Genomic DNA, 23,518 nt, shown 5'->3' with positions numbered 1-23,518 from the left:
GTGAAGCCTTTGGTGATGATGGCTTTGAGAAAAATGACCTGTTTGAACAGTAAGAAAATCTGTGCTGCTGAAAAACAACTTTAAAAAAAATGGCACTAGTGCATGTAAGGGGAATGATCTAATGATTACTGTGACTTATGGTTGAGTTCAATTACAGCCCAGATTCCATTGGCAACTACTCCCTTGGGGCTGTGCCCCCTCCCTTTAGTCTTGGCTGTCTACGACTAGTGCTTGTTCTCTGGATTGCCAATTAGTTCAGTGGAGGACCCTCCCCTGTGTGATCTTTGCAGATTGCTCAGGAGAGTGCTATAGTAGCTGTTCCTCGACAGCCTTTCATCCCAGCCAGCCTTTATTAGTTCTGCCTTCTGGTTTAATCTCTTCAATTAACTTGAGTGGTTGTGGGTGGAGAGGAGAGGAGAGGAGAGGAGGGAATGGAAGCTCCACTACACTTTTGAGAACTTCCCAGTGTTTCATCCACATGTGTAAATCACTCGGTGTAAACGCAACAATTTTCACACGTTGGATTATCACATGGAACTTACGGTGGTCCTACATAGCCCATGTGTGCTGTTCTCTGCAAGAAGCCAAAGTATCTGGGTGCACCCCCACATTGCAACTGATGATAAACTCTATTGGTTTATAAGTTCTGCTTCATATCCTGTATGTATTTATCTTTTCCTAGCAGAGTGTGCAATTAGTTTGGCCTGCCTTCTGTTTAAAATGTAGTTTAGCAAGAATAAATGTCAGAGATGAGGAATCTGTGTCCTTCTGGATGTTGTTGGAGTACAGCTCCCATCTTCCCTGACCATTGGCTGTGAAGACTGGGGCAGATGCGAGTGGTACACCAGCAATATCTGTAGGGCTGAAGGTCTGTCACCTGTGTTTTCTGAGATTAGCACAACTGAAGCAGTTTGGGCAAATAGTACATAAAACACTGTGCTAAGCGGGTTGCTTTGCATCCATACTCTGAGATAAGTCTTTGGACGAAACTTCTTGGGATGCTGTTCACATAATTAGCTATTGCACATGGGAGATTTTAAAAGTAATTAACAGCTGTGTGTGGAGGGGGCAATCAAGAATGGCACCATGATATGCATTGGGGGAAAGAGAGTAGTATTTTCGTAATGTGTCCCACTGGGGCAAGGATTTCTGTTTGCACAAATGGACTTCCCCTCCTCCTACTTCCTCATGTATCCCACGTACCCTCCTCAAATCTAGGGGGTTGGGGGAACCCCAGAACAGATTTAGGGACTATGCGGGGGTGGGGAGGAAGAGGTTAGAATAAAAAGCCAGGCAGGAGGGGGGAATAAAAATATTTGCCTGCCATCTGAAACTAGATAAAGATGGTGTCAGGTGTGCCTCCTTAGGGAGAGTGTTCCACAAAGGGGGTGCATCACTGAAAAGGTTCATTTTCATGTTGCCACCCTCTGAACCTCATTTGCCAAGAAAGAATTTGTTTCATCCAGTTCTAATGTTTTATTGCCCGTCTTTTGGATATCTGCCAATTGCTGTTGCCAGTTTGATAGTGGTTCTTGCCTGATAGGCTTCTGTTGCATGGCGGCAAGAACCCCAATATTCACTTGGAAAACTGCTTCTTGGATATATGTTTAGCTTTCCCTTACACTGAACTTCATGGGCATATGATACAATGCTAGACTTCTTAGCTGGCCAGATGTTCAAATGTATGATCAGGTACTTAGAGTGTTCTCACTTCTTTTGTTATTGTGTTGTGTTGAATTCATGATAGTATTATTTATTCAATTTATAAGTTGCCTAATTAAAAATGCTCTTAGGCAACAGATACATTCCATGTCCTTCTCTTTCTGAATCCGACCCAAAAATAAACCTATTAAAATTAGACATACAGGGTTCTGATGGACAGGATAAGCTCTGGATCTCTGCTCCTTGTGTTTACTTTGGAAAAGGAGAATATGAGTAAGCCCCTCTCTCCACCACAGAGTCTGTTGCTTCGAGAGAAAACAGTGGTGGGCATATTTGTAAACATGGCTAGCTGGACCTGGCCCAAGACATTTTGGCACCTGAGGTGGACCCCAAAATGGCTTCTCCATGTCAGGGAAAGAAGGGGTAAGGGAAGATATACATCAGGAACAAGGGGGAAGAAAATTTGACATTGGGATCTGCTGTCCCAGTGGCTCATGCTGCCTAAAGCAGATTACCTCACCTGCCCCATGGGTGTGCCGGCCCTGTGGCTACCACTGAAACAGATATAAGTTCTTGAGTTATACACTGTCTCAGTTCATCATAGAACAGCTCTCAGAGTCTCTGTTTTGGAGCAGAGAGTGCTGCTGTAGTCTTGTCCTGCTTATGGTCTTCCCATGGACATTGGTTGGCCGCTGGGGGAACAGAATGCGGGACTAGATGGGCCTTTCGTTTGATCCAGCAGGGCTCTTCTTCCTTTCTCATGCATGAGGGTCTGTACAGAGCAGCCTTCCCAAACCTGGTGCTTGCCAGATACTTTAGACCATAACCCTAGCCAGAGACTACACTGGCCATATTTTCTGAACCCCCACTAACTGTCCCTAATTGATGATTGGATTTCTGATTGTGCATACTGCTCCAAAAAGCTTGGAGAAGTGTAATTGTCTGCATTAAGTGGATGAAACTGTCAGTAAGACATGTATGCTGGGTTTTCTGAAGGTCTTTTGCAAGAATAATGGAATTCTAAGCAGGAAATGATAATGAAGAAGAGCCTGCCATTAGTTATGCCATGAGAAATGCATGTGTGCCTGGGTAGGCTCCTTTCCTGTTTCTTCTGAAACTTAGAAGAGATATAGGAAACGCTTACAGCAACTGGAGTTGCGATGACGTTCTTAGGTGGAATTTCCCCATGAAATACAGCCACTGAAAAATTCTAGCCATGAGACCATGTTTGAGAATAAGACAGTTTATTGTTAATTGGACTAACATGCTAAGTTCTGGTTTATTTTTGTTTCGGTTTTGTACAGTTTTATGGAAAGTTGACGTGGCAGCCAATATCCTCCATCAAGCTACTGAGAAACTGAAAGACTCTGCCCTAAACTGCCTGCAGCCACTCAAGAATGGGTATGATGTTTTAGTACAGAAAATGGAAGAAAGATGGAGAAAATGAAAAGGGACTTCTCAGGTGATAACCCACAAGTTTGGGCTTAAGAATGCTATGGAGGATAAGCTGCTTGATAATTATCTAGGTTTGTCTCTGGGTAGTGTGTGCCTGTTCCTCCAGCGCCAGGCTTCTTTTTAATTATGCAGGGTAAGAAAATGGTACTCATATTCTAGAACATGACAGCTGTTTTCTTAATATACAGTGAGGGGCAATGGGTGAGCTCCTAATTGGTAGCCCATGTGGCACAAAAGAATAGAATGGCAATTCATGTGGGATCAGAATGTTGGGAGATGGGTGCCCTGTCTTATCAGTGCCTGAAGGAGGGCAGAAGGCTTTAAAGGGTCTTTGGATATGCTTCAATATGGGAGCCTGTGTGCTAGGAGTTTAAACCTTTTCTTCAGTTATGATAATGCATATAAAAATGCATTTTTTTCTCTCTTTATACATAGTCCTCTCCTTTGTTTCCTACTTATGAATGGCACCCTCTCTGGCTCTGAACAAAACAAAACTGTTAGACTGGGGTATTGTGCAGGGATTTTAGTTGGGGGCATTGCTGCTGCTGCTATTATCTTTATTTTAGATCTTATTGTGATTCATGTGGAAATTGTTTGGTTGTGTACTTTTTGATGTTTTTATTTATTCTTGAGGATTACTCTTGTAATTACTTTTTCATGTCATAAGCTGCCTTGAGCATGGTTTTTACTGTGGAAAGGAAGCGTACAAATAAAGTGTATGTGTGTAAAATGGATTTTCTCCAAAAAAAAATCATGTGTCCAGTTTAAAGTTCCCTCTTTGCATGGTGGGGAGCACTGCTCAGACTGAAGGAAGCATTTCCAAAAATGCATGTTAACTCAGTTGTGCTGGTGCTGGAACCTGCTGCTTGCTCACTTGGAGCTAGTCTATTCAGCCAGTTGATCTGGCCTGGTGATGGTAAGGGAGTCAAAATGAGGCTAGTGACATCCTTGCAAGCCAAAACACATAAAGCTCAATGTCTGCTTGATGAATTCGCCTGTCAAAAAAATGGAAATTTGTGATGGTGAACAAATTTTGAACTTGGGTGTGGCGGTCTGTGCCATGACTGCTGTCTAGTTGCAGCCTTGCATGTGCTTGAAAGAGATTAAAATTGTACTAAAGTAGCTTGCTTGTTTGCATCCAATTTGTATTCTCTTCTGGTCAGGTGAGCTCTTGGAAGTAAACCATACCATATCTCCAACAAAACTCTGTCTGTGGTATTGTATTGGCATTTGTTGAGATTTGGGACTTTCCAACATTTACTTTTACTTAAAAGCTGTTTTATGTTGCCTACAATGGTTTTTGCAAACCTTTGTAGGGCAGTATTTCCACAGTCCAGTTGTTTCCTTTTATTTTCTTTCCTCTTCATGTGAAACAGCCTGTCTACTCAGTTTCTTTTCACACGGTGTTAACAGTAAAAATCTCTACGTCTCCTGCCCCATCCCATCCTCTTCATTTTCAGCTTTGGTTTCCAGTGGAAGCTACTGGCATGAATGCAGAGCACATATCCTCAGACTGCAGCAATCACCTACATGAGAAGTTAAAGCCACTGGATCCCTTCAGTTTGTGACTTCAACCCAGGGTGCTCACAAATGTCTTTTGTGAGCCCTTTTGTTCCAAGGTATTTAGACTTCTGATCCTTTGTGAAATCATCAGCTTTCTCACCTCTGTGTAACCAAAACTTAGATTTTAAAAAAAATGTTTGGGGGAGGCTTTTGGGGTATATGTATTTGAGACTTTGCCAATGCCAATAATATTTAAGATATATTGGACACTTAACCTATGATTATTCTTTCTGAAGCTTAAGTTCATTGGAAACCAGTAGTCTCAGGGAAGTCTCTGGTTTTTCACTGATAACAGTAAGAGCTGCCTACAGTGGTTAGGAAGAGGGACACTTGTTTCTATTTGCTTGTCTTTGACAGATGGATGCTGTCATTTAGTTATTGTTCTGCTCAGTGTTTTGTGCAAATGCTCATCCATTTGCAAGCCCCACTTTAAGCACTGGATTATTTTGCTTGGTAGTAGCAATCAGCTATGTTCCATTTAATTAAATCTAACACTTTCACATTTCCGAATCAGTATCATGCTTTGGACCTCCTCATGACCTTTTTCTAAGTGTAAGCCAGGCTTTTGCTTTCTTTTTGTTACCAAATTCAAGATAATCAAGCTCACTTACCTTATATGCCTGACTTGCTTAGCATTGATTTCCCCCCAACACACTTTCAGTTCATCTAGTTTTACCCTTTGCAAAGTGCTCTCTTATGTTCTCATGATGGACCCCTGCAGAAGGAACATCTGATGGATGGCAATCTTTCAAATCAAATCTGCCCCCAAGGATTCCCACCCTCTTCCTCAAAATGTCACTTTAGGATCATTTCACATGATTTAACTGTGAAACACGCAAAGTCTCAACACTTTTCAAAGCTCTTTGAGTGAGGCAGTGATGCGTTGAGGATGGCATTAGATGCAAATAGGTAAAACAATGCTTCTATGATGATTGAGGCAAAAAACAAAACCGAGAAGGCAGGAAGTCTTAAAAGGATGATGGGAAAGGTAAGAAGGGAGAATTGAGGAGAAAACAGCAGGGAAGCTAATAAGTTGAAGGAGAATGGAGTTGAGAAAGAAGGAAAACTTGATCACTTGGTTCTGGCTGCAGGCTACAATTAGACAAACTAAAAGGGCACATGGGTGCCATGGGTGCTAGTGCTTCTCTATGGCTACTCATGAGCAAGAGACCTCCGAAGTGTGTGCTGGTAAGCATGTGAGGGGGTGGTTGTTTTTTTTGTTTTTTGTTTTTTGCAGCACAGGAACGGCACAAAAGTAGCACTATTCCACAGAGGAAAAGATAACACCATATTAATTCAGTTATCACATAGTGGTGATCACCGTGACATTTCCTGTAATGCAGGCTAAAAGTTGAACTAGAAAACATCTTGGAACCTTTCACTGACTGAAATGACCATGAGTTAACATGAGACCTCATGACAGCCACTTTCTCTGGAGTAATGCCAGAATATGACTACATGCGCTATCACACATTGATTGACAACATCTGGAGATACATCTCCGTGCATTTTTTTTTCTAGCTTCACATGTATCTTGAGTTTAATTTATTGAAGACATGACAAATCACACTTTTCCCCGACAATAACAAAAACCTTCTAGACCCACACACTGCACCAACTGTATTTTTCCACAACTGTTGTTGGTTGCAAAGTTATAACAGTGGGAGAAACCAAGCATCTATATTGTGCATGGGTGTGTAGACATACACCTTCACACAGCTGTGTGTGTGTGTGTCAATGTATGTTTTATATCAATATAAAACATGCATACACATGTTACAAAAATTAAATACATTATCTATCGTATCTTTGTTGCCAAGGCAATCTTCTTTTCTACAGAGACAGGCTCTTTTGCTCTTTGTTCACTCATGCAGAAGTTATCATCACTCATAATAATGATCAACCACCATGAATAGTACAGTTGGCTAAAAGTGAGGTGACCCCCCAAGGGGATTACCTTTTGAAGTTACAGTAATTGACAATTTCTGATTCAATCTTGGCCATCATTTTGAGTTGCTTCCTTAAAGAAATCTACTTGTAACAATAAGCTTAGAGGGAGCCTTTGGATAACTTTATTTTATTCTGCCACCCCCCACCCCCCTTTTGGGCAAAACCATCTGAGTGCTTTCTTCAATCCAATGTTAGCTACAAATCAGCAGCTATCATTGACTGTGGTGGCCCAACCATCCATATACACAGCAATGCCATTGGTTTCACATACACGCCATAGTATATGTGGGTGGTGGCTTATGCTAGCTAGTGTGATGTTTAAAAAGTTGACATACATAGGGTACGCAACACAAGTGAAGGTCTTAAAAACAAGTATCCACCCACAGAAGTGCTGAAAAAGGAATATCTCTCATGGTATAGTAAAATATAACATGATGCATGATCGTAAGCTGTGCATGCACAATAGATCCTTATGCATCTGGGAACTATGGAGGTGCACTGCCACTGTCATGAATAACATTTCTATAGTTGTAGCTCTCTCCCCCCCCACCTTTTCATGGCCATCTAGTCAGATGTTACATTGCACACTGGTGGTTGCATGCTTTGCTGGCCTCTCATTGGAGAGTGAATGGCACAGTTAGTGTTCAGTCAACTAATTGGGGGCTAGTTTACTTCAAGGATATGTCTACCATTTATGTCAAACACTGAAACTAGCCAGCCTGTATAATCTTGGGGTTTTCTCTGTAAGTTTACAAATATACAATTTAAAAAAAAGTACCCAAAAAAGGATATTAAGTCCCCATGGCTGAGAGCTGTATACACACAATTAAAGTGTCTTGTTTAAAATTCTGAACTGTTTTGGCATTTTTAATAAAGTACAATATATTACAACTAAACCAAAAAAAGAAAAGAAAATAGAATCAGTGGTTGAATCACATAGTCTGATCCTTGCCACCCACCCCCTCCCTTTCCTAGAGAGACACAGAGAGAAAAGAAATCCTCCCCATTGAATAACTCAATTCATATTATTAGGAAGCTAACCAATAGGAAGCAACACAACAAGCGTGTGGTGTCAAATGGAGCTGACGAATCCTGCGCTTTGCATTAACAAGAGCACCCGCCTTCACTGGGTGGTGGTTCCTGTGGTTTGTCCAATTTAATGTCAATCACTGCAGAAAAGGGTTAAGGGAGATAACAGGTTTACGCTACTGAGGGAAGTGCATCATTCCCAGAGTGTCAACAAGGTAACACCACTTACCAAGGTGTCTTTACCAACAGCAGCAAGCATGTCAGCTGGCAACATAAATGCTCGTCAAAGCTAGTTAAATTCCATATCATAACAAGATCTAAGTGTGTGGTAGAGGTACACAAATACGTGTAGAGAACCCAAGAGGATGGTACACAAACACCGTTATCACATGTCATGTCCTCCTTGCCGCCATCTAACACAATAATTAAAATGGTCACCTGGAGTCATTGGGTTCCCACTCCAGACCATGAGTCCTGTGACTGGTTTCTGTAGGATGAGGTTGGGAATTGACTTTGTAGCCAAGTTTTCCCCCACCTATATCTCCTGCCTCTCCTCCTCTTGCTGTGAATGAGGTATTAGCTAAAAGTCGGTATAAGTGAACAGCCAAAGAACATGGGCTGTTTCCAACACTGCGGCTTTGCTGGTGCAACAGAGCTTCCTCTCCCTCTCCAACATCTCCCCACCACCACCAATGCCCTCAAAATTTGTGTGTGTGTATGTGTGGGGGGAGTGTTGGTGGACCATCCAGAGCTGATCTTGAGGGTGCATGGGAAGGAGAGGAAACAGAAGGCCGGTTGCTCCAGCAGCAGAACGCCCTCCCAATGGAGTGTGGAATACAACCCCATTATTTCTTCTGACAAAGCTCTCACTTCAGGCAACGTTAAAAAATCACAGTAAGGAGGTGCTCCCGCAAGTGACCAAGTAACTTAGCAGGCAAATACCCAAGCCAAAAAATGTACTGCAATGTTTGTATACCCTGTGTGTTGTATAAACCTTCATGCTGTCTTGCCTGTCACTTGACAAGCAACTTAAAAGGACTGGGATGAATTCCTGCCTCTTGGAGCAGAGGCTTTAGCCCTGAGGACTCAGAGGGATGACATCACACCTCTGTCTTCCTTAACCAGCCACAGACTGGTCTCTCCCTCTGCACGCAGCAAGGGCCGAGCCCAGGCTGTGCTCTCTGCATGTGGCGCTGACATATGTAATCTATATCAAACTCGGCGCAGGCCCCCAAGGGAGATGACCTTTCCCAAGCACAAAAGGCAGCAATTAGGGGAGAAGAGCCGCTGTCAGTCACATCCAGACACTCACTCTCTTCCGCCACAGTGGTTCGCAGGCGCCATGTCATTTCCCCTTTCCAGACAGGCACTCGCTGCTACCGCTGCCGCATGTGCCCTCTGGGGCAATCAAGAGGGAAGGAAAAGCAAGGCTCAGCAGTTGGAAGAGGATTGGTTTCTACAACCAGCAAAATAAAGTAGCACCAGCTTTTTCTTGGCCTAGATACTTCAGGTTGCAGGAGGTTGTATCTTTGAATGTTTCCTACAGCCTAATATTTTTCTACTAATATCACCTCCTGGCAAATAGAAGGGGAAGAAATGGAGGCAGTGAGAGATTTTACTTTCTTGGGCTCCATGATCACTGCAGGTGGTGACAGCAGTCACGAAATTAAAAGACGCCTGCTTCTTGGGAGAAAAGCAATGACAAACCTAGACAGCATCTTAAAAAGCAGACACATCACCTTGCCGACAAAGGTCCGTATAGTTAAAGCTATGGTTTTCCCAGTAGTAATGTATGGAAGTGAGAGCTGGACCATAAAGAAGGCTGATCGCCGAAGAATTGATGCTTTTGAATTATGGTGCTGGAGGAGACTCTTGAGAGTCCCATGGACTGCAAAAAGATCAAACATATCCGTCCTTAATGAAATCAGCCCTGAGTGCTCACTGGAAGGGCAGATCCTGAAGTTGAGGCTCCAATACTTTGGCCACCTCATGAGAAGAGAAGACTCCCTGGAAAAGACCCTGATGTTGGGAAAGATGGAGGGCACAAGGAGAAGGGGACGACAGAGGATGAGATGGTTGGACAGTGTTCTCGAAGCTACTAACATGAGTTTGGCCAAACTGCGGGAGGCAGTGGAGGATAGGGGTGCCTGGCGTGCTCTGGTCCATGGGGTCACGAAGAGTCGGACACGACTGAACGACAACATTTTTTTAAAATATATATATATATTTTAAAAATGTATTTCTCCTGAATCTATAAATGGCATAACAACATGGGCCAGGCTATTGGTACACCTAGTCCAGCATCCTGTTTTTGCAGTGGCCAACCAGATGCCTGTGGGATCTAGGTGAAATAGCCCTCTCCCCTCCTACAACAGGAATTCAGAGGCATTCCTGCCTCCACAGCTAAAAGCACACATTCTACTCATGTAAAAACACGCTGATTCCCAGACTGTCCCCGGGCCACATTTATAAGGTGATTGGGCCGCATCCGGCCCCCAGGCCTTAGTTTGGGGATGCTTGGTCTAGATGGCCGGGAGTGGGGGGATCCATGGCACATGAGTGAGCTAAGGGGACAAGGGGGTACAGAAAACTCCCCACTTTTGAAAACTCGTTCACACAGGTTGCTCAAAAGTGTGTGTGTGTGTTTTATTTGGGGGGGGGGGAACTCACCATCCCATATCCTGAGGAAAAGAGCCTAGTGCAGAATGTGAAAGAAGCTCCTACAATTATTATTTTTTAAAATCTACTTACCAGGTTTGTGTTATCATTGGAAATAAATAAAAAATTGTAGAATATGGTCAAGATTATGAAATTTACAAATTAGCGAGAACAATAAGCACACAAACATTGGTCTTGATTTGGGGCCCTTCAAAATGATTGATGTCCATTAACGAGGCCAGTGTGAGAACCAAGGAAGCGTAATTCACATCTACCAGCAAATGGCAACAGATTAAATTAGAACCCAGGAGCAAGCACAGATCAGTCTACTGGATACAAAATAAGGCGTTTTAGCTCTTTTAAAATGAAGTTGATGTCATCACTCAGCCTCTGTTTCTGGGCCCTCATTGGGACTCTCATCAAGATCATTTCTAAATCACACTGTTAGCAGTGAAAAATAGCTATTCAGGGCAGAAGGGATAATTCTGCGGGCCTCCTGCATAACCTATGCAAGGGAACATCTGGGGACATGGCATGAGCTGCCATTGTTTGGCAAACATTCCCTGTGTAACCATTATTCTTTATTTCCTGCCAGTTTCAGAAGCAGGGGAAGCCATTACTGCTGTGTTTAATTTAGAAACCATGAACTTCTCTGTAATAAATAACACTTAATTGGACTATATTCATTAGTACTGCTCTATGCTGATGCTTTCCTTTTGTGTGTTCATTCCATAATTGGAGAATGGGGATTCTGGGTTTAGTTTAACAAGGCCATTTGTGTCTTGAAGAACTATCGCAACAGGAAGGAAATAGCTAGTGGGTTCTTGCATCTGACCTCGGACATTCTTCTAGGGCAAGGCTGAGAAGTCATTTAGACACAATGTGAAGTAGTGAGGGGACATGGCTTGCATAATCCCAGCTTTTCCCAATAGAAAAAAAAACAAGCAAGGCAATCTGAACTATTTCCATCACTGATGAAGATTTTCTGAAAACATGCAACTCTAATTAGAGTGGACATTAAAGGGCCAAGGAGCTATGCATGTACACATTTTTGTAAGTGACTTTTAATATAATGTATGTAAGTATGTTATTTTTATGAGTATATTCATTTTTGTGCACCTTCACCCCTAATATATGCATTTTTTGTAAACATTGGTTGGGGAACTGCATTGGAAAATTCAGATAAGGGCAAAATTTGAAGGATGGCTGTGTTTTTTTAGGTTCTTCCATTGTTTCGGAATTTGATAGATTTGGCTTCAAATGGGAACTGAACCAAACTTTCCCCCCAGTCCCCTACCTGTAAGATTTTGAATGGGAATGGTTGCTTGAGAAGTAACGATTGTTAATCAAGAAAGGATACTCCCTTCTTTGCTCTTCTCTTGGACACTCTCCATCCCTGGCAGAGCAGAGGCGACGCGTCGGAAGAGCTAAAGCAGCATGCAGGGTGTACAGCAACAAAGGCAGGCAGAAGGATGGGTCAGGGAGGAAGACAATAAATCATTACTACTTTCTAGTTTACACCCAATATGCAACTGAAAACTTTAGCAAAAATAGTTACAGTATGTGTGACATGAGTTAAGTAAGCCCCAAGCTTTCTTCCATTTATACATCTGCCCAAGAGAACCAGACCTGGAGCGACTCAGACTGGTTACTATCAGTAGAAAGGGGAAGCTGTTCCCTTGTGCCTCTGAAAACAATGGTTGCTATGATGTATAATTCCAACTTCCAGCCATGTGAAACAGGATGACTTGAAGGCCAATTACAGTCAAACCTCGGTTGTCGAACGCAATCCGTTCTGGAAGCCCGTTCAGCTTCTGAAATGTTATAGACAACCGAGGCGTGGCTTCCAATTGGTTGCAAGAGCTTCCTGTACTCAAGCGGAACCCGAAAAACGTTTGAAAACTGGAGCATTTACTTCTGGGTTTTCGGCGTTCGGGAGCCGAAACGTTCTGAAACGGAGCCATTCAAGAACCGAGGTTTAACTGTGCCCATATGGGAGAAGGACCAGCCAGATTGGGGCTCGATGTCAAGGGAGCCTTTTAACCCTTTGCTTCTGCCAGGGTCCTGATTGGACTTGCCCCAACACTTGCTAGTCATATTGGGAAGAAGAAAGCTCCTGTTGTGCAGGAGGCAATTCTGATCATGACCACGGCAGGGGCAACAGGTTAAAAGCCTCCCTTCCTCCCCCATGCCACAGCCCCAGTCTGGCTAGTCCCTCTCCTATATTGGTTATTCATTTATTTTTCCAATCTGCTATGCAGGTCACATCTCGTTTGACCTTGAGGTGCAACTAGTTTGCAGCCGAAGTTCCTGGAGAGAAATCAAAGGAAAATGAACTCTGTACAGACTTAATGGGCTATAAATGCTCACCATAGTATTGTACAAGTATATTTGGCTGCCACCTAGGGCTTCTTGATACATGACATTTCTCCCTAAATCAGGGTAATCTAGCTTGCTAGTAACAATGATAAAACAGACACTTGTACCCCATTTGTGTGCGAAAAATGCATGTTTCATCCAATCTGCATGTGCCATGCAGGAGTCTGTAGCATACAAACTGGATCACGCTCTCCTCCTCACCCAGGAACAAAGGCACCTTACCTGTTTTACATTGTATCCTGTCTTCGCACTTGTCTCAATAAACATGACATTCAGTTCTTTAGCTCTCTGTTCCCCTTCTTCAATTGTTATCTGCCTAGGGTCAGACACACAGAAGAGGGGGAAATGGTAACTGTCTCAATGCAGCTGCAAAAGGGTAGGGAAATGGGTTGTGGCTCGAAAAGTGAAGTTGTAATAATGGCACCAAGCTGTGCCCTCATTCTTAACGATGCACAAGGGATTCAAAAAGGGTCAATAAAACAGGAGTTGTCACTCTAGGAGATCTGTTCCTATGACAACAGTAGACAATGGAGCATCTCTACAGTATGTGGCTTATTGCCCTTTTGCAGGTTTCTTGTGTGTCTAAGAAGTTTAACCTTCTCTACCGGAAATTAATAATCCTCCTGCTCTTCCTCATTATGTGCATTTACCTCTTATCAGCAAGGTCTGTTTTGTTGCCCACTAACATGATGATGACATCACTTCCTCTTTCTGTTCTGACATCATCAATCCATTTGGATGTCTGCTGGAAGGAGTTGAGGTCTACAAGGGAGAACAAAACAAGGAAGGTGGGTATAAGACAAAGACCAGTCCTTCAATACAGGCAACAGATTCCAATACTTTTAAAAGAAGCAACACTTCTGACAAGAAGGGATGCTGGAGAATTCCAGTGAAAACAGAAAAGGAAGCAGAAATTGTTGCAGCTCACTTTTGTCTGTAGTCAAGAATGGAAATCATTCAAGCAAATACAATTATTATTATTATTATTATTATTATTATTATTATTATTATTATTATTATTTTGCATCATTGGGGATTTTGTGTGTGGAAGTTTGCAAATGATATGTAATTAATTGAAGGTTCTTTTTAATGCTGTTTTGACATTTCCTTTATGTTGAAATGTATGTAATTAACATAGTTACACCACTTTTTCTCTTTAGGTTTCCTTATATTTTCTTCTGACATTGTTCTCTTATAGACTAAATAGCTGTTTTTTCAGCATATTATTAAAAACATTAATTTGTAATGGGTATGTATTTTTGTATATCTTTGAATAAGTATCAATCAATCAATCAATCATAGTTACATACGGTAACTTATATCACATGTTAAATAGTAGACAGCAAGACAAATAATGTAGTATTTAGCAAAAACCAAACTGCAGCAGAATGGAACCAGCACTGGCAGGGCATCCACTGAAGAGAATCCTACCAAAAGATGTATCTGCATCCAAGCTTTTCCTGCCTGTTAATACCAGCTCCTGGCATCTCTGGTTACTGTAATTGTTAATGAAATTTTACTGTTGTTCTATTGCAGGAGTGGAGAACCTGTGGCCACCCAGATATTGCGGGAATCATCCCTCACAACTGGCTGAGGCTGACAGGAGGTGAAGTTCAACCGTGTCTGCTGAGCCACAGGTTCCCCATCCCTGTTTACTTATTTGGGTCCCATTGTTCTATTTTGTTTTATGCTGTTGGCAGCTTTGTTGTTCTGTAAATTGCTTTGGTGTTTCTGTGAGGTGAAAAGCAGCATACAAATAATAATTTAGATAAATAAAGAAGCCATGCCTCCTATCCACAGATGGCTCTCTGACTGTGCATCTCATTGGCAGCACTTTCAACTGATTCCGCCCGCCCCCCCTGGCTCACAAGCTCTGACGGGAGGCATCCACATGCCACTTTTTGCCTGCCCCTTCCTTGCATTTTGCCAGGAGAATCTGCTGCCAATTAGAGGCAGAGTTTAGTGTAGCTATAGCAACCGGAGCATAGGCAATCCATTAAACAGTAACATTTTAAATGAGCCACTCGGCTCAGACTCAGCCGCCTGCGAAGGCCTGACCCCTCTGCGATGGCTTCGGCTGCCTGAGCCAGCAGGGGCCACCAGAGGGAAGCAGATCCACTTTTCTGTCACTTTTCATTTCCTCTTACATTAATTGCAATAAGGAACATGGTAAGTCACAGCAAACAGCGAGAGGTGGCTACAGAAAAGGTCAGAGTGTTCTTGTCAGAGTCGGGCTTCAGAAAGGTTTGAAATATTTTGCTCGGTGGCTCCTTTATTGAGGAGTCATTACTTTCCTCAGAAGTGAGGATCTGAGTGCTGCATGAGACCCAGTGTGGTCCAAGGGCTGGAGCACCAGCTAATGGTCATGTATGATGGGAGTTGTGTTCCAAAACCTCTGGAGGGCACCTGGATGGCTAAGGCTGGGTCAGTGTCTGATTACTGCTGCAAAGTCCTAGATTCAAATCCTCAGCCATGTAGTTTCCTGGTTGATCTCAGGCCAGTCACTTCATCCCCACCTTGCCTAGCTTACCGACTCCCCAGGCAGCCCAATGAGGGCCGAGGTTGCAATCCAACCCCACCAATCCACTGTGTGGATGCAGCAGGGGTAGCCCTCCATTTGGAACAGTCCTGCCAGCACAAAGCTACCTGTTCCGCCTGCTGAAAAGTGTAGGGAGGTAGATGTAGCGCTAGTGGCCTGTCAGAATCCCATGGAAAGCCCCGAAAGAGCCATTCTGGGGGTGTGGAGAAGCTGAGGCAACGCTCACTTGACAGCCTCAGATGTGATCTGGACCTGATTTCCAGGCCAGCTCCAGGTTGCCCCCAGCTTTTGCATGCCCTCCACTTTTCATCCCAGCCAGGTAAGCAACAGGTTTGTGGATGTGGTGTGGTCCCGCCACTCTGCTACACCCCACCCAGGGCTTGGATTGCTCTGTCAGTGCTTAGAGGTCTTGGAATGCCGACAGGCTGTTGGGAAGGGAAAACAAAAATCAGCAGGGAAGGGGGAAGGGTATGAAGCCCATTTGGCATCCTGAACCACGGGCTTCCACACTGCAACACTCTGCTGCGGGTCCCACTCATTTCAGCCTATTCATAAAATAACTGGTTTGGCAATCTGAGTTATTGTGTACATAATAGGAGGTAGTATCTCTCCTTAAAAACAACAACAACACCCTCCTCATTTATCAGGTAGGAGCCAACATATAGAAAGTTAAGGTCTCTTGCTTGGCATGGAAGCTCCCAGGAGCATTAGTCTGGCCACTGTTGGGCCCAATCTGAATAGTCTTTGTTCAAAACACTATTTAAAGGATGCTCCTAGAGGTCTACATCTATCTATCTATCTATCTATCTATCTATCTATCTATCTATCTATCTATCTATGAAGGTGAAGGACTCCTGGATGGTTAAGTCCAGTCAAAGGCGACTATGGGGTTGTGGCGCTCATTTCCCTTTCAGGCCAAGGGAGCCGGTGTTTGTCCACAGATTCTGGATGTGGCCAGCATGACTAAATCGCTTCTGGCACAATAGAACACCCTGACAGAAACCAGAGCGCATGGAAACACCGTTGACCTTCCTGCCACAGCAGTACCTATTTATCTACTTATACTGGTGTGCTTTCAAACTACTAGGTTGGCAGGAGCTAGGACAGAGCAACTGGAGCTCACTCCATTACGGGGATTCAAACTGCTGACCTTCCGATCGGCAAGCCCAAGAGGCTGAGTAGTTTAGACCACAGCACCACCCACGTCCCTCTATTTATCTATCTATCATCTAAAATAACTAACATTTAAGCAATCATAAATTAGCTAGGATGCTTAGTATAACATGCATTTCATTTGGCAATTGTTTACAAGACAGCAGAACAGGTTTCTTTGTGTAAATGTCTGCAGGACAAAGGCAACTCCTTCAGAATGGAAGGTTTTACCATGGTGCAGAGAGACAGTGTGTGTGTGTGTACAGTACGGGGTAGCAGTGGTCTATCTGTTTGTTACAACTGAACCCATTACACTGAACCCATTTACACTGAACCCATACAACAGATAGTCCTTAGTGGATGATATTGAGCAGCAATGGGGAGATACAAGGTCTTCCCATGCTTGCCCCACAGTCCAGCGCCTCCAAACCTGTAACTCACTTGTGATGTCATAGACCACCACGGCTACTGTTGAGTCTCGAATGTAGCTGGGGATCAAGCTTCGGAATCTCTCCTGGCCGGCTGTGTCCCAGAGCTGCAACCGCACCTGCCGAGAGGGGATCGGGAAGAGCGGCAGAGAGACATACAGTTAGGAGAAGAAACAGCCATTAAACACAGGAAGTCGGAAGACTGAACGATGAACAGAGGGAGCATCCATTATCTGTTATGTCCCCTGAGAGTTGTCATTTTTAATAAACAGCAACAATTGATTGCTCTTCATTCTTTATTCTACCTTTCTGGTTATACAAGGTGTGAAGAAATGACCATGTAATCCAGCATGATGTACAGGCTAGCCCTTCTCAGGTGGGCATAAACCATGGTTGGGGAACTGGATCCAACTGGTGGGCTGGATCCTGGCTTCCTCTCACTCCCAAACCCATGTCACTATGATATCAGGGGAAGCCTATAACCTAGGGGTGGTCTGCAAGCCTACTTAGTCCTGGAAGAGGTCCTAACCTGGCCCACAAGTCCTTCCCAACCCAAGCCACACCTGCCTGTCCTCCACCTGGCATTACATATGACAACAGATTTGGGGGCAAGTAAAGGTAAGACCTGAAAAACAAACAAACCTGGCAGGCCCTGCTTCGGGCCTCTATGCACATTTGATGGAATGGGTGGGGACAGTCCGCCAGACGGCACAGCTCCCCGTCATGTGCACTCAGTATGCCTACGTACTCTGAGCACCTGAAAAAGGCTCTTTTGTAAAACGTATTTGGGAGTCTCATGAAGAAAAGGAAGTAAAAGGAGGCAAAAGGCCACTGAGATGTAGATCAAAGGAAAAATGGGAAAGAGTAACAACTATGGGGTGGTTTCATCAAATCTTTGGAGTAGGTCACACTAGTCTCACTAAGGGACACAACCCTGCTTCACTAATAAGGAAAACACTGCCAATGACAGGTTGCATCCACTGCCAAAAGATAGACTGTGATTTCACTGACAGTAGATCTAACAAGGGTTGCTGACTCCCAATTGTTTAAGAACGGAAAAAAAAAAGATTTCTTCCTCTTTCAAAATCAAGCTGTTAGAATTCCTGATCTGAAGCCACTCAGCTGTAGACCCCCATCATGTATACACGTAGGTTGTTCTAGTGTATGGCTCCTAGTGGGACACAGTGTGTGACTGGCTGCACCCCTTTGACCATTTTGCACTAGGCTCCAGTTGGCAGACCTCGAAAGTGGGTCCTGCCTACACTGCACGATTCCAGCCCATGGGCTACGTTGGTGTTTTGAAAAGTGTAGTCTAAATTTCCTTCTACAATCCCAGGTCTAAGGCTCAGCCACATGGACACAGCTGAGTCCTATGCTTTCACCCTTTGTGGCCTTTCTGTTGAGGCTGCCAGCATAGGGTTTCAAGCTTGTGCCATGGTATCATGGAAGGCTTCTTGGAAGCTGCAATGCTTTTGGGATCTTTCCGATGTGGAAGGGTCTTCAGCCCATGGGCTGGATTTCTGTGGGGCATCTGAGGCCACAAAATTTGCATTAACACCCATCAAATTCTCATTGACACTGAGAGGCTTCTGCAACGCTGTCTACACTCCCGTGCATTGAGAGCGAGACTGGATGGTGCAAGAATACCATGTGACTAAAGCATCCTCAACTATGTAAGGTGCCTTCTTGGACAAAGTTGGTTTGGTTGCTTGTAATCTACTCCGCAGTTCATTTGGCTTCAGTATTTTGCGTCAGTTCCAAATCACCACACAACTGATTTGGGATATATTTTGGGGAAGAGTTGATGTAAATGAAGAGACCCGTTTCTATTTCTGCTGCTGGGTCAGAAACAAACCCATGGAAGGCCTAGGGAAACCTACCAGTGCAGCTTCATCTCCCCACCACACCCCCCACCCCTGTCCCTAAATCACTCAGCCTGTGGCTTTCATTAGAGCAATTGGAAAGGCTTGGAAACAACCCATTAAGCCTGAGATGGATGTTGGAGAGTGCATTAACACTGCACGAGATAGTTAGCTGCTACTTATTAATGCAGCAGCTGCCGCTTCCCCCTCTCATTAGAGCCAACTCCCATCTGCACTGACATTGGGTTATCCTTGCACAAAGTCCCCCAAAAATCTATAAATCAAGACCTTTTTTTTGTTTTACAGTGGCTTCCCCCCCCCTTCCAATGCCATTTCCGAGAAAATAAGAGAAATGGCAAAATGCGGGCACTTAGGAAGGTCTTCTTAGCAGAGAGGATGATTGCCTGTCCTTGAAGAGACTGCTAGTCACAAACTTCCTGGCTCAAAGGAGAGAAAGCAGGCCCGCTGTGGCTGCACGTTCCTGGCTTATAAGGAAAACAGCACAAAATCATATCCTCTCTGCCTGGTGAGCTATGGCAGTCCAAGTAGACAATACAGGGATAGCTGGATAAATGCAGAAACCCCTGTTAAGTGGTGCAACCCCTTTCCTGTCCGGCCCATTTGAGGCAATAAGGTCTTCAATAAAGAGTGCACCTGAGATTAGATCACCAGGCTCTGCCAAAGTGATGGAAGAAAACAAGAAGTGCTTCAGTATGAAAAAGTGTTCTCTGGAAATAGTAAGGTTGAAAACCACCAGGATGGCGGAATGAGTGCAAATAAGGGGAGGGGAATCTTAGTCTTGCTGCTCAGAACTAGGATGGAGCTAAATGTACAGGAACTCTTGCTGCACGCTACTCTATGTCCCATTGTGCTCAGTGCACACAATGTTAGCTACAATCCTGCATGTATGATGCAATATCCTGTATGTAGCCTGTCATTTCTCTGAAAAGACTGCATTTTGATTCATTTTCCCATTCCAAATTGAGAAAATGCTGTATTTGAAGCTGGCAACACATACAGAGCCTCAGTCATCAGTATGACAGCTTATCAGTGTAGCTTCAAGCCTCTGAACTCTGATTTAGCTGGGCTGGTGGCCGGGAATACCAAAATTAAGGTATTGTGGCCAAAAATCCACGAGTCTTGTGGCCAGCTAATATAGATAATATAAAACTGTTTTATATTAGTTCCAGCTCCTCTTCACACAGTTGAGAGCATGTTATCTATAGAATTTATTATGACAGACAAGGACAGGCCCATGCAGAAGTGCCTGATTCCAACCCTCCTTAAAACACCCGTTTTTGACATGATGCTCTGGGAAAGGTAAGCCAGCATGCAGATATGAAAAAGCAGAGGCAGATTATTCCCTTATCAGTTTGGGGAGATCAGAACATGGGTTTGGTTCAAAAAGTCCCCTCTGCATTCGCCCATTACTTCTGTCTTAATACGTAGCTTGGGAGTGTCAGCTCCTCAGCAACTCCTGGAACTTACTGTCCGGTCTTCCAAGTACATGGTTTTAGATAAGAAGTCAATTCCAATTGTAGCCTATATAAAAAAGAGGAATGGCATAAGAATTAGTAGACAGTTTGGAAGAAAATAAATTTTTTTTAATTGCACACCGCAACTGGGATACACAGAACCAATTCAAGAGCTCTCAATGACTTGAGCACACCTAGTGGGATTTGTCTATCTTTAAATGGTAGACCCTCCCTCCTCATGCCATGGAATAGACTGCTTTAGAATGTCCCTTCAGTTTCAAATTGGGAGGTTGGCATTCCATAAAATATGGGCCCAAAGCTTGCATGGGGTTGGCAGTGCTAGATGCACCATCTTCCAGATCCCATCTCACGTGCGCCCAGTGATGTTCCCCTTGAAGCTGTTCTAGTGGATTGAGGGCTTATCCATGCTTCCTCTTCTCCTGCTGCTTTCCCCCAGGTTAAACCACTTTTTTTAGCACTCAGTTGGATCAAACAGCAATTCAGGTTTTCCTCCAGATTGCCATTTCTTCTGATCTTTTGCTAGAGAGCAGGTTTTCCTTTGGGAAACTGCTCTGAACCATTCTTTCTAGAGGCACTGCACGAGGAAAACGTGGGTGAGCCCTGACGGTGGCCCTCTCAGCTCCCTTGCACTGATTTTAAATTTTAAAGAATTTAGATTGTAAATTTAAAATTTAAATCTAAAATCTAAAATCTTAAAGAATTTAAATTTTAAATATTTTAGATTTTAAAGAAGTGTGCATGTACACGAAAGCTCATAACAAGAACAAACTTAGTTGGTCTCTAAGGTGTTACTGGAAGGAATTTAAATACCACAACAGTCATAGTGCACAACGTGTTTCTGTACAGCCTTACCACAATTTCTCCCATACAGAGTGCCATTCACAAGCTTCCTCATTTCCTAGGCTTCTGTCTTACTCAAATGTAATAAGCAATGGCACCAATATTTGAACATCCTTTTAAACTTTTTATTTTGCCACACTGACTGTTCACAGTTCTCCAAGAGTTGACAGAGAGCCAAACAAGCTTTCCCACCATAGATTTTTTTTTGGTATTTTCTCTGTGGTTCCATAGAACTGGAACTCTAGAACACAGGGGTGTCATCCAGGAATGAATGGTTAGGCTGAAACAGTGGTGGGGAAATCTGAGACCATCTGGATGTTCTTAGACACCAACTCCCATCAACTCCAGCTAGGTCAGGGACTATGCCAGCTTGGAACCAGTTTACTTGAATAATGGTCTTCCTCTAGATATATTCCCACTCAACCACTTCAGTGTACAGAACTGGTACTTAATATTGGTTCTGCCCTTGTAAGGAATCAATCCTTTAGCACAGCAGCACTTACAGTCTGGAATTCCCTGCCTATTGGCATTAGTCAGACACCCTCGTTGTCCTGTTTGTGGCACAGGCTCAAAACTTTTTTGCTTTTGTTTAGGCAAGTCTTTCTAGATTAAGTGGGCATGTATTTTAATGTGTAAATTAATTTCACAGTGTATATTTTTGGTGTATGTAATTTTTATTAAATTTTCTGTTTTACAATTTAAAGTATTTTTTTTGTAAAATATGCAGGGATTTATGATATGTAAAATGAACCATGGAAAGAGAAGCATGGAAGTCATTGATATCTTAAGGATGTAAAAATGAGTACTTTAAATCAGTGTATATTTTCAAACTACTGGTATTATTTATATTTTGACTTTTTAAGGCTAACTTGTTTTTAACCCTGACTTTAATAATTCTAATGCACAATAAACAAATGAATAGACACAATTCTATAAAATAAAATAAAATAAAATAAAAATAACTCCCCTTACCTCTGAACTACAATATCATTTGTGGTGAAAGCAGTGTTGTTTTATTGAGAGATATGAGGGACCTCTGAACAGCTATGGCGATTAATGAATAGTGTTACTGACACACTAAGAGATACTTTGCTCTGAAATGTACCCAGCATGGCAAATTGGGTGAAAAATCTCATTGTGGATTTGCATGGTATATAAATGCTAGCCCCTTTTTACTACCCAGGTTTACATTGGTTTCCAACCAAGGACGGAAATTCCAGCAGGGCATATTACAGATGAGCTCTTGTGCCCCATGGCTGCAGAGCTGACCATTGTAATTAAAAGGAGCTGTCTCCAGAGCTCAGCCATTGAAACACTCACAGCTCTGGGAGTTTGGATTTCAAGTCACATCTGCTGCTGGCTTTAGTTGATTAATCAAACAGTATGTGCTGCAGTCTGCTAGGGGGCATCCTCTCCGGAGGGAACTGGCCAATATTTAAAAAGCAATGCAGCACTGGCTCTATAGAGTCTATATAGTTAGCCCTGCGCACTGAGCTGAGCTCGGCTAAGTGCTTGGGAATGCGAAAATTAGAGAATCTATCCATCTTCTACTGTCAAAACCACACTCGGTTATGTGCTGCTGAGCGGTCCGATTCAGACATCTGGGAGCGCCTTCTCAATTACAAGTGTCACGGCAGAAAAAGCAAACAGATGGAATCCAAATTTCAGCACATCTACATATGTACAGCAGCCACAGCATCCCATCTCGTTCCACCCTGTCCTTTGTTGCTGCTGAAAAGCTACGTTTTGGCACAGCAAATTAGAGAGGGAAAACAAAGGTGAAACTGCCAATTTCTACACAACCGAGGGTGGGGTGAGGGGAACAGCATAAGAAGTCGAGGCCAAAAGGGTTACATTCCTGCTTCTTAGACCTTTTGCCCACTGCTGCAAATCTATCCCGGGCAAATGGAGTTGCATTTCAAGGTGCTCAGTACTTGCCTAGCTCGACTTCGACAAGCTTCCATGGCAACAGTTAGTCTGGTCAGCATGAATACTGGGTAGCTGCACATTCTCCCACCTAAATATTAATGCTTGTCTTGTTTACATTCTAACAGAGAACAAAAACTTGACTTTGGTGCCTGATAATATGAGCGGTGAGCAGCATGGCAGTTAGACCTTGATATATAAGAAGAGGGTCTAGATCGGTGTCTAGAATGTCCATATTATCATGGCTTGATAATATGGGTGCAATAGACACCAATCTAGATCTTCCCTTTATATAAAAGATCTACAGTAACTGCCATGCTGTTCACCCTGCTGCCCATTGAGAGAGTGCCTCCTCAAGGGACTATCTCTGACTAGATGGCAACATAAGGTTTGGGATATGGCTCTTTCTGAAGATATAACACAACACAGAAGGCCAAGCAACCCCCCCCCCCAAAAAAAAACCAATCCTTTTGAGAAAGTACGGTCCCCATATATCAGCTACGTAAACAGAAGTGATGTGAATGTAAGACTCCGGCTTACTCACAAGAGGCTGTCATGGATAGTTGAAGCCTTGGCGAT

The 23,518-nt window shown here is 43.4% G+C and overlaps 1 protein-coding gene across 2 annotated transcripts in view; it reads right to left on the bottom strand.

Moving 5' to 3' along the window:
- Positions 1–6,210: 6,210 nt before the first annotated feature.
- The window catches only part of RAB6B (RAB6B, member RAS oncogene family), a 53,998-nt gene continuing 36,690 nt past the window's right edge, over positions 6,211–23,518 (bottom strand). Inside the window, exons 3-8 of one of the 2 annotated variants that reach the window (XM_033150143.1) lie at positions 20,166–20,219; positions 16,829–16,934; positions 13,347–13,458; positions 12,919–13,012; positions 11,678–11,744; positions 6,211–7,799 (exon numbers count right to left, since the gene is read on the bottom strand). In XM_033150143.1, coding sequence (XP_033006034.1) covers positions 7,735–7,799; positions 11,678–11,744; positions 12,919–13,012; positions 13,347–13,458; positions 16,829–16,934; positions 20,166–20,219 — 498 coding nt within the window. In that variant the 3' untranslated portion in view covers positions 6,211–7,734. The remainder of the gene's footprint in view (positions 7,800–11,677; positions 11,745–12,918; positions 13,013–13,346; positions 13,459–16,828; positions 16,935–20,165; positions 20,220–23,518) is intronic. The other variant, XM_033150144.1, reaches the window with a different exon arrangement.

This window comes from Lacerta agilis, chromosome 5 (assembly GCF_009819535.1).
Source record: "Lacerta agilis isolate rLacAgi1 chromosome 5, rLacAgi1.pri, whole genome shotgun sequence".
In the NCBI taxonomy this organism is placed as follows: Eukaryota; Metazoa; Chordata; class Lepidosauria; order Squamata; family Lacertidae; genus Lacerta; species Lacerta agilis.
The sequence above is the reverse complement of the archived record's forward strand: the minus strand, read 5'-3'. Positions and strand labels throughout refer to the sequence as shown.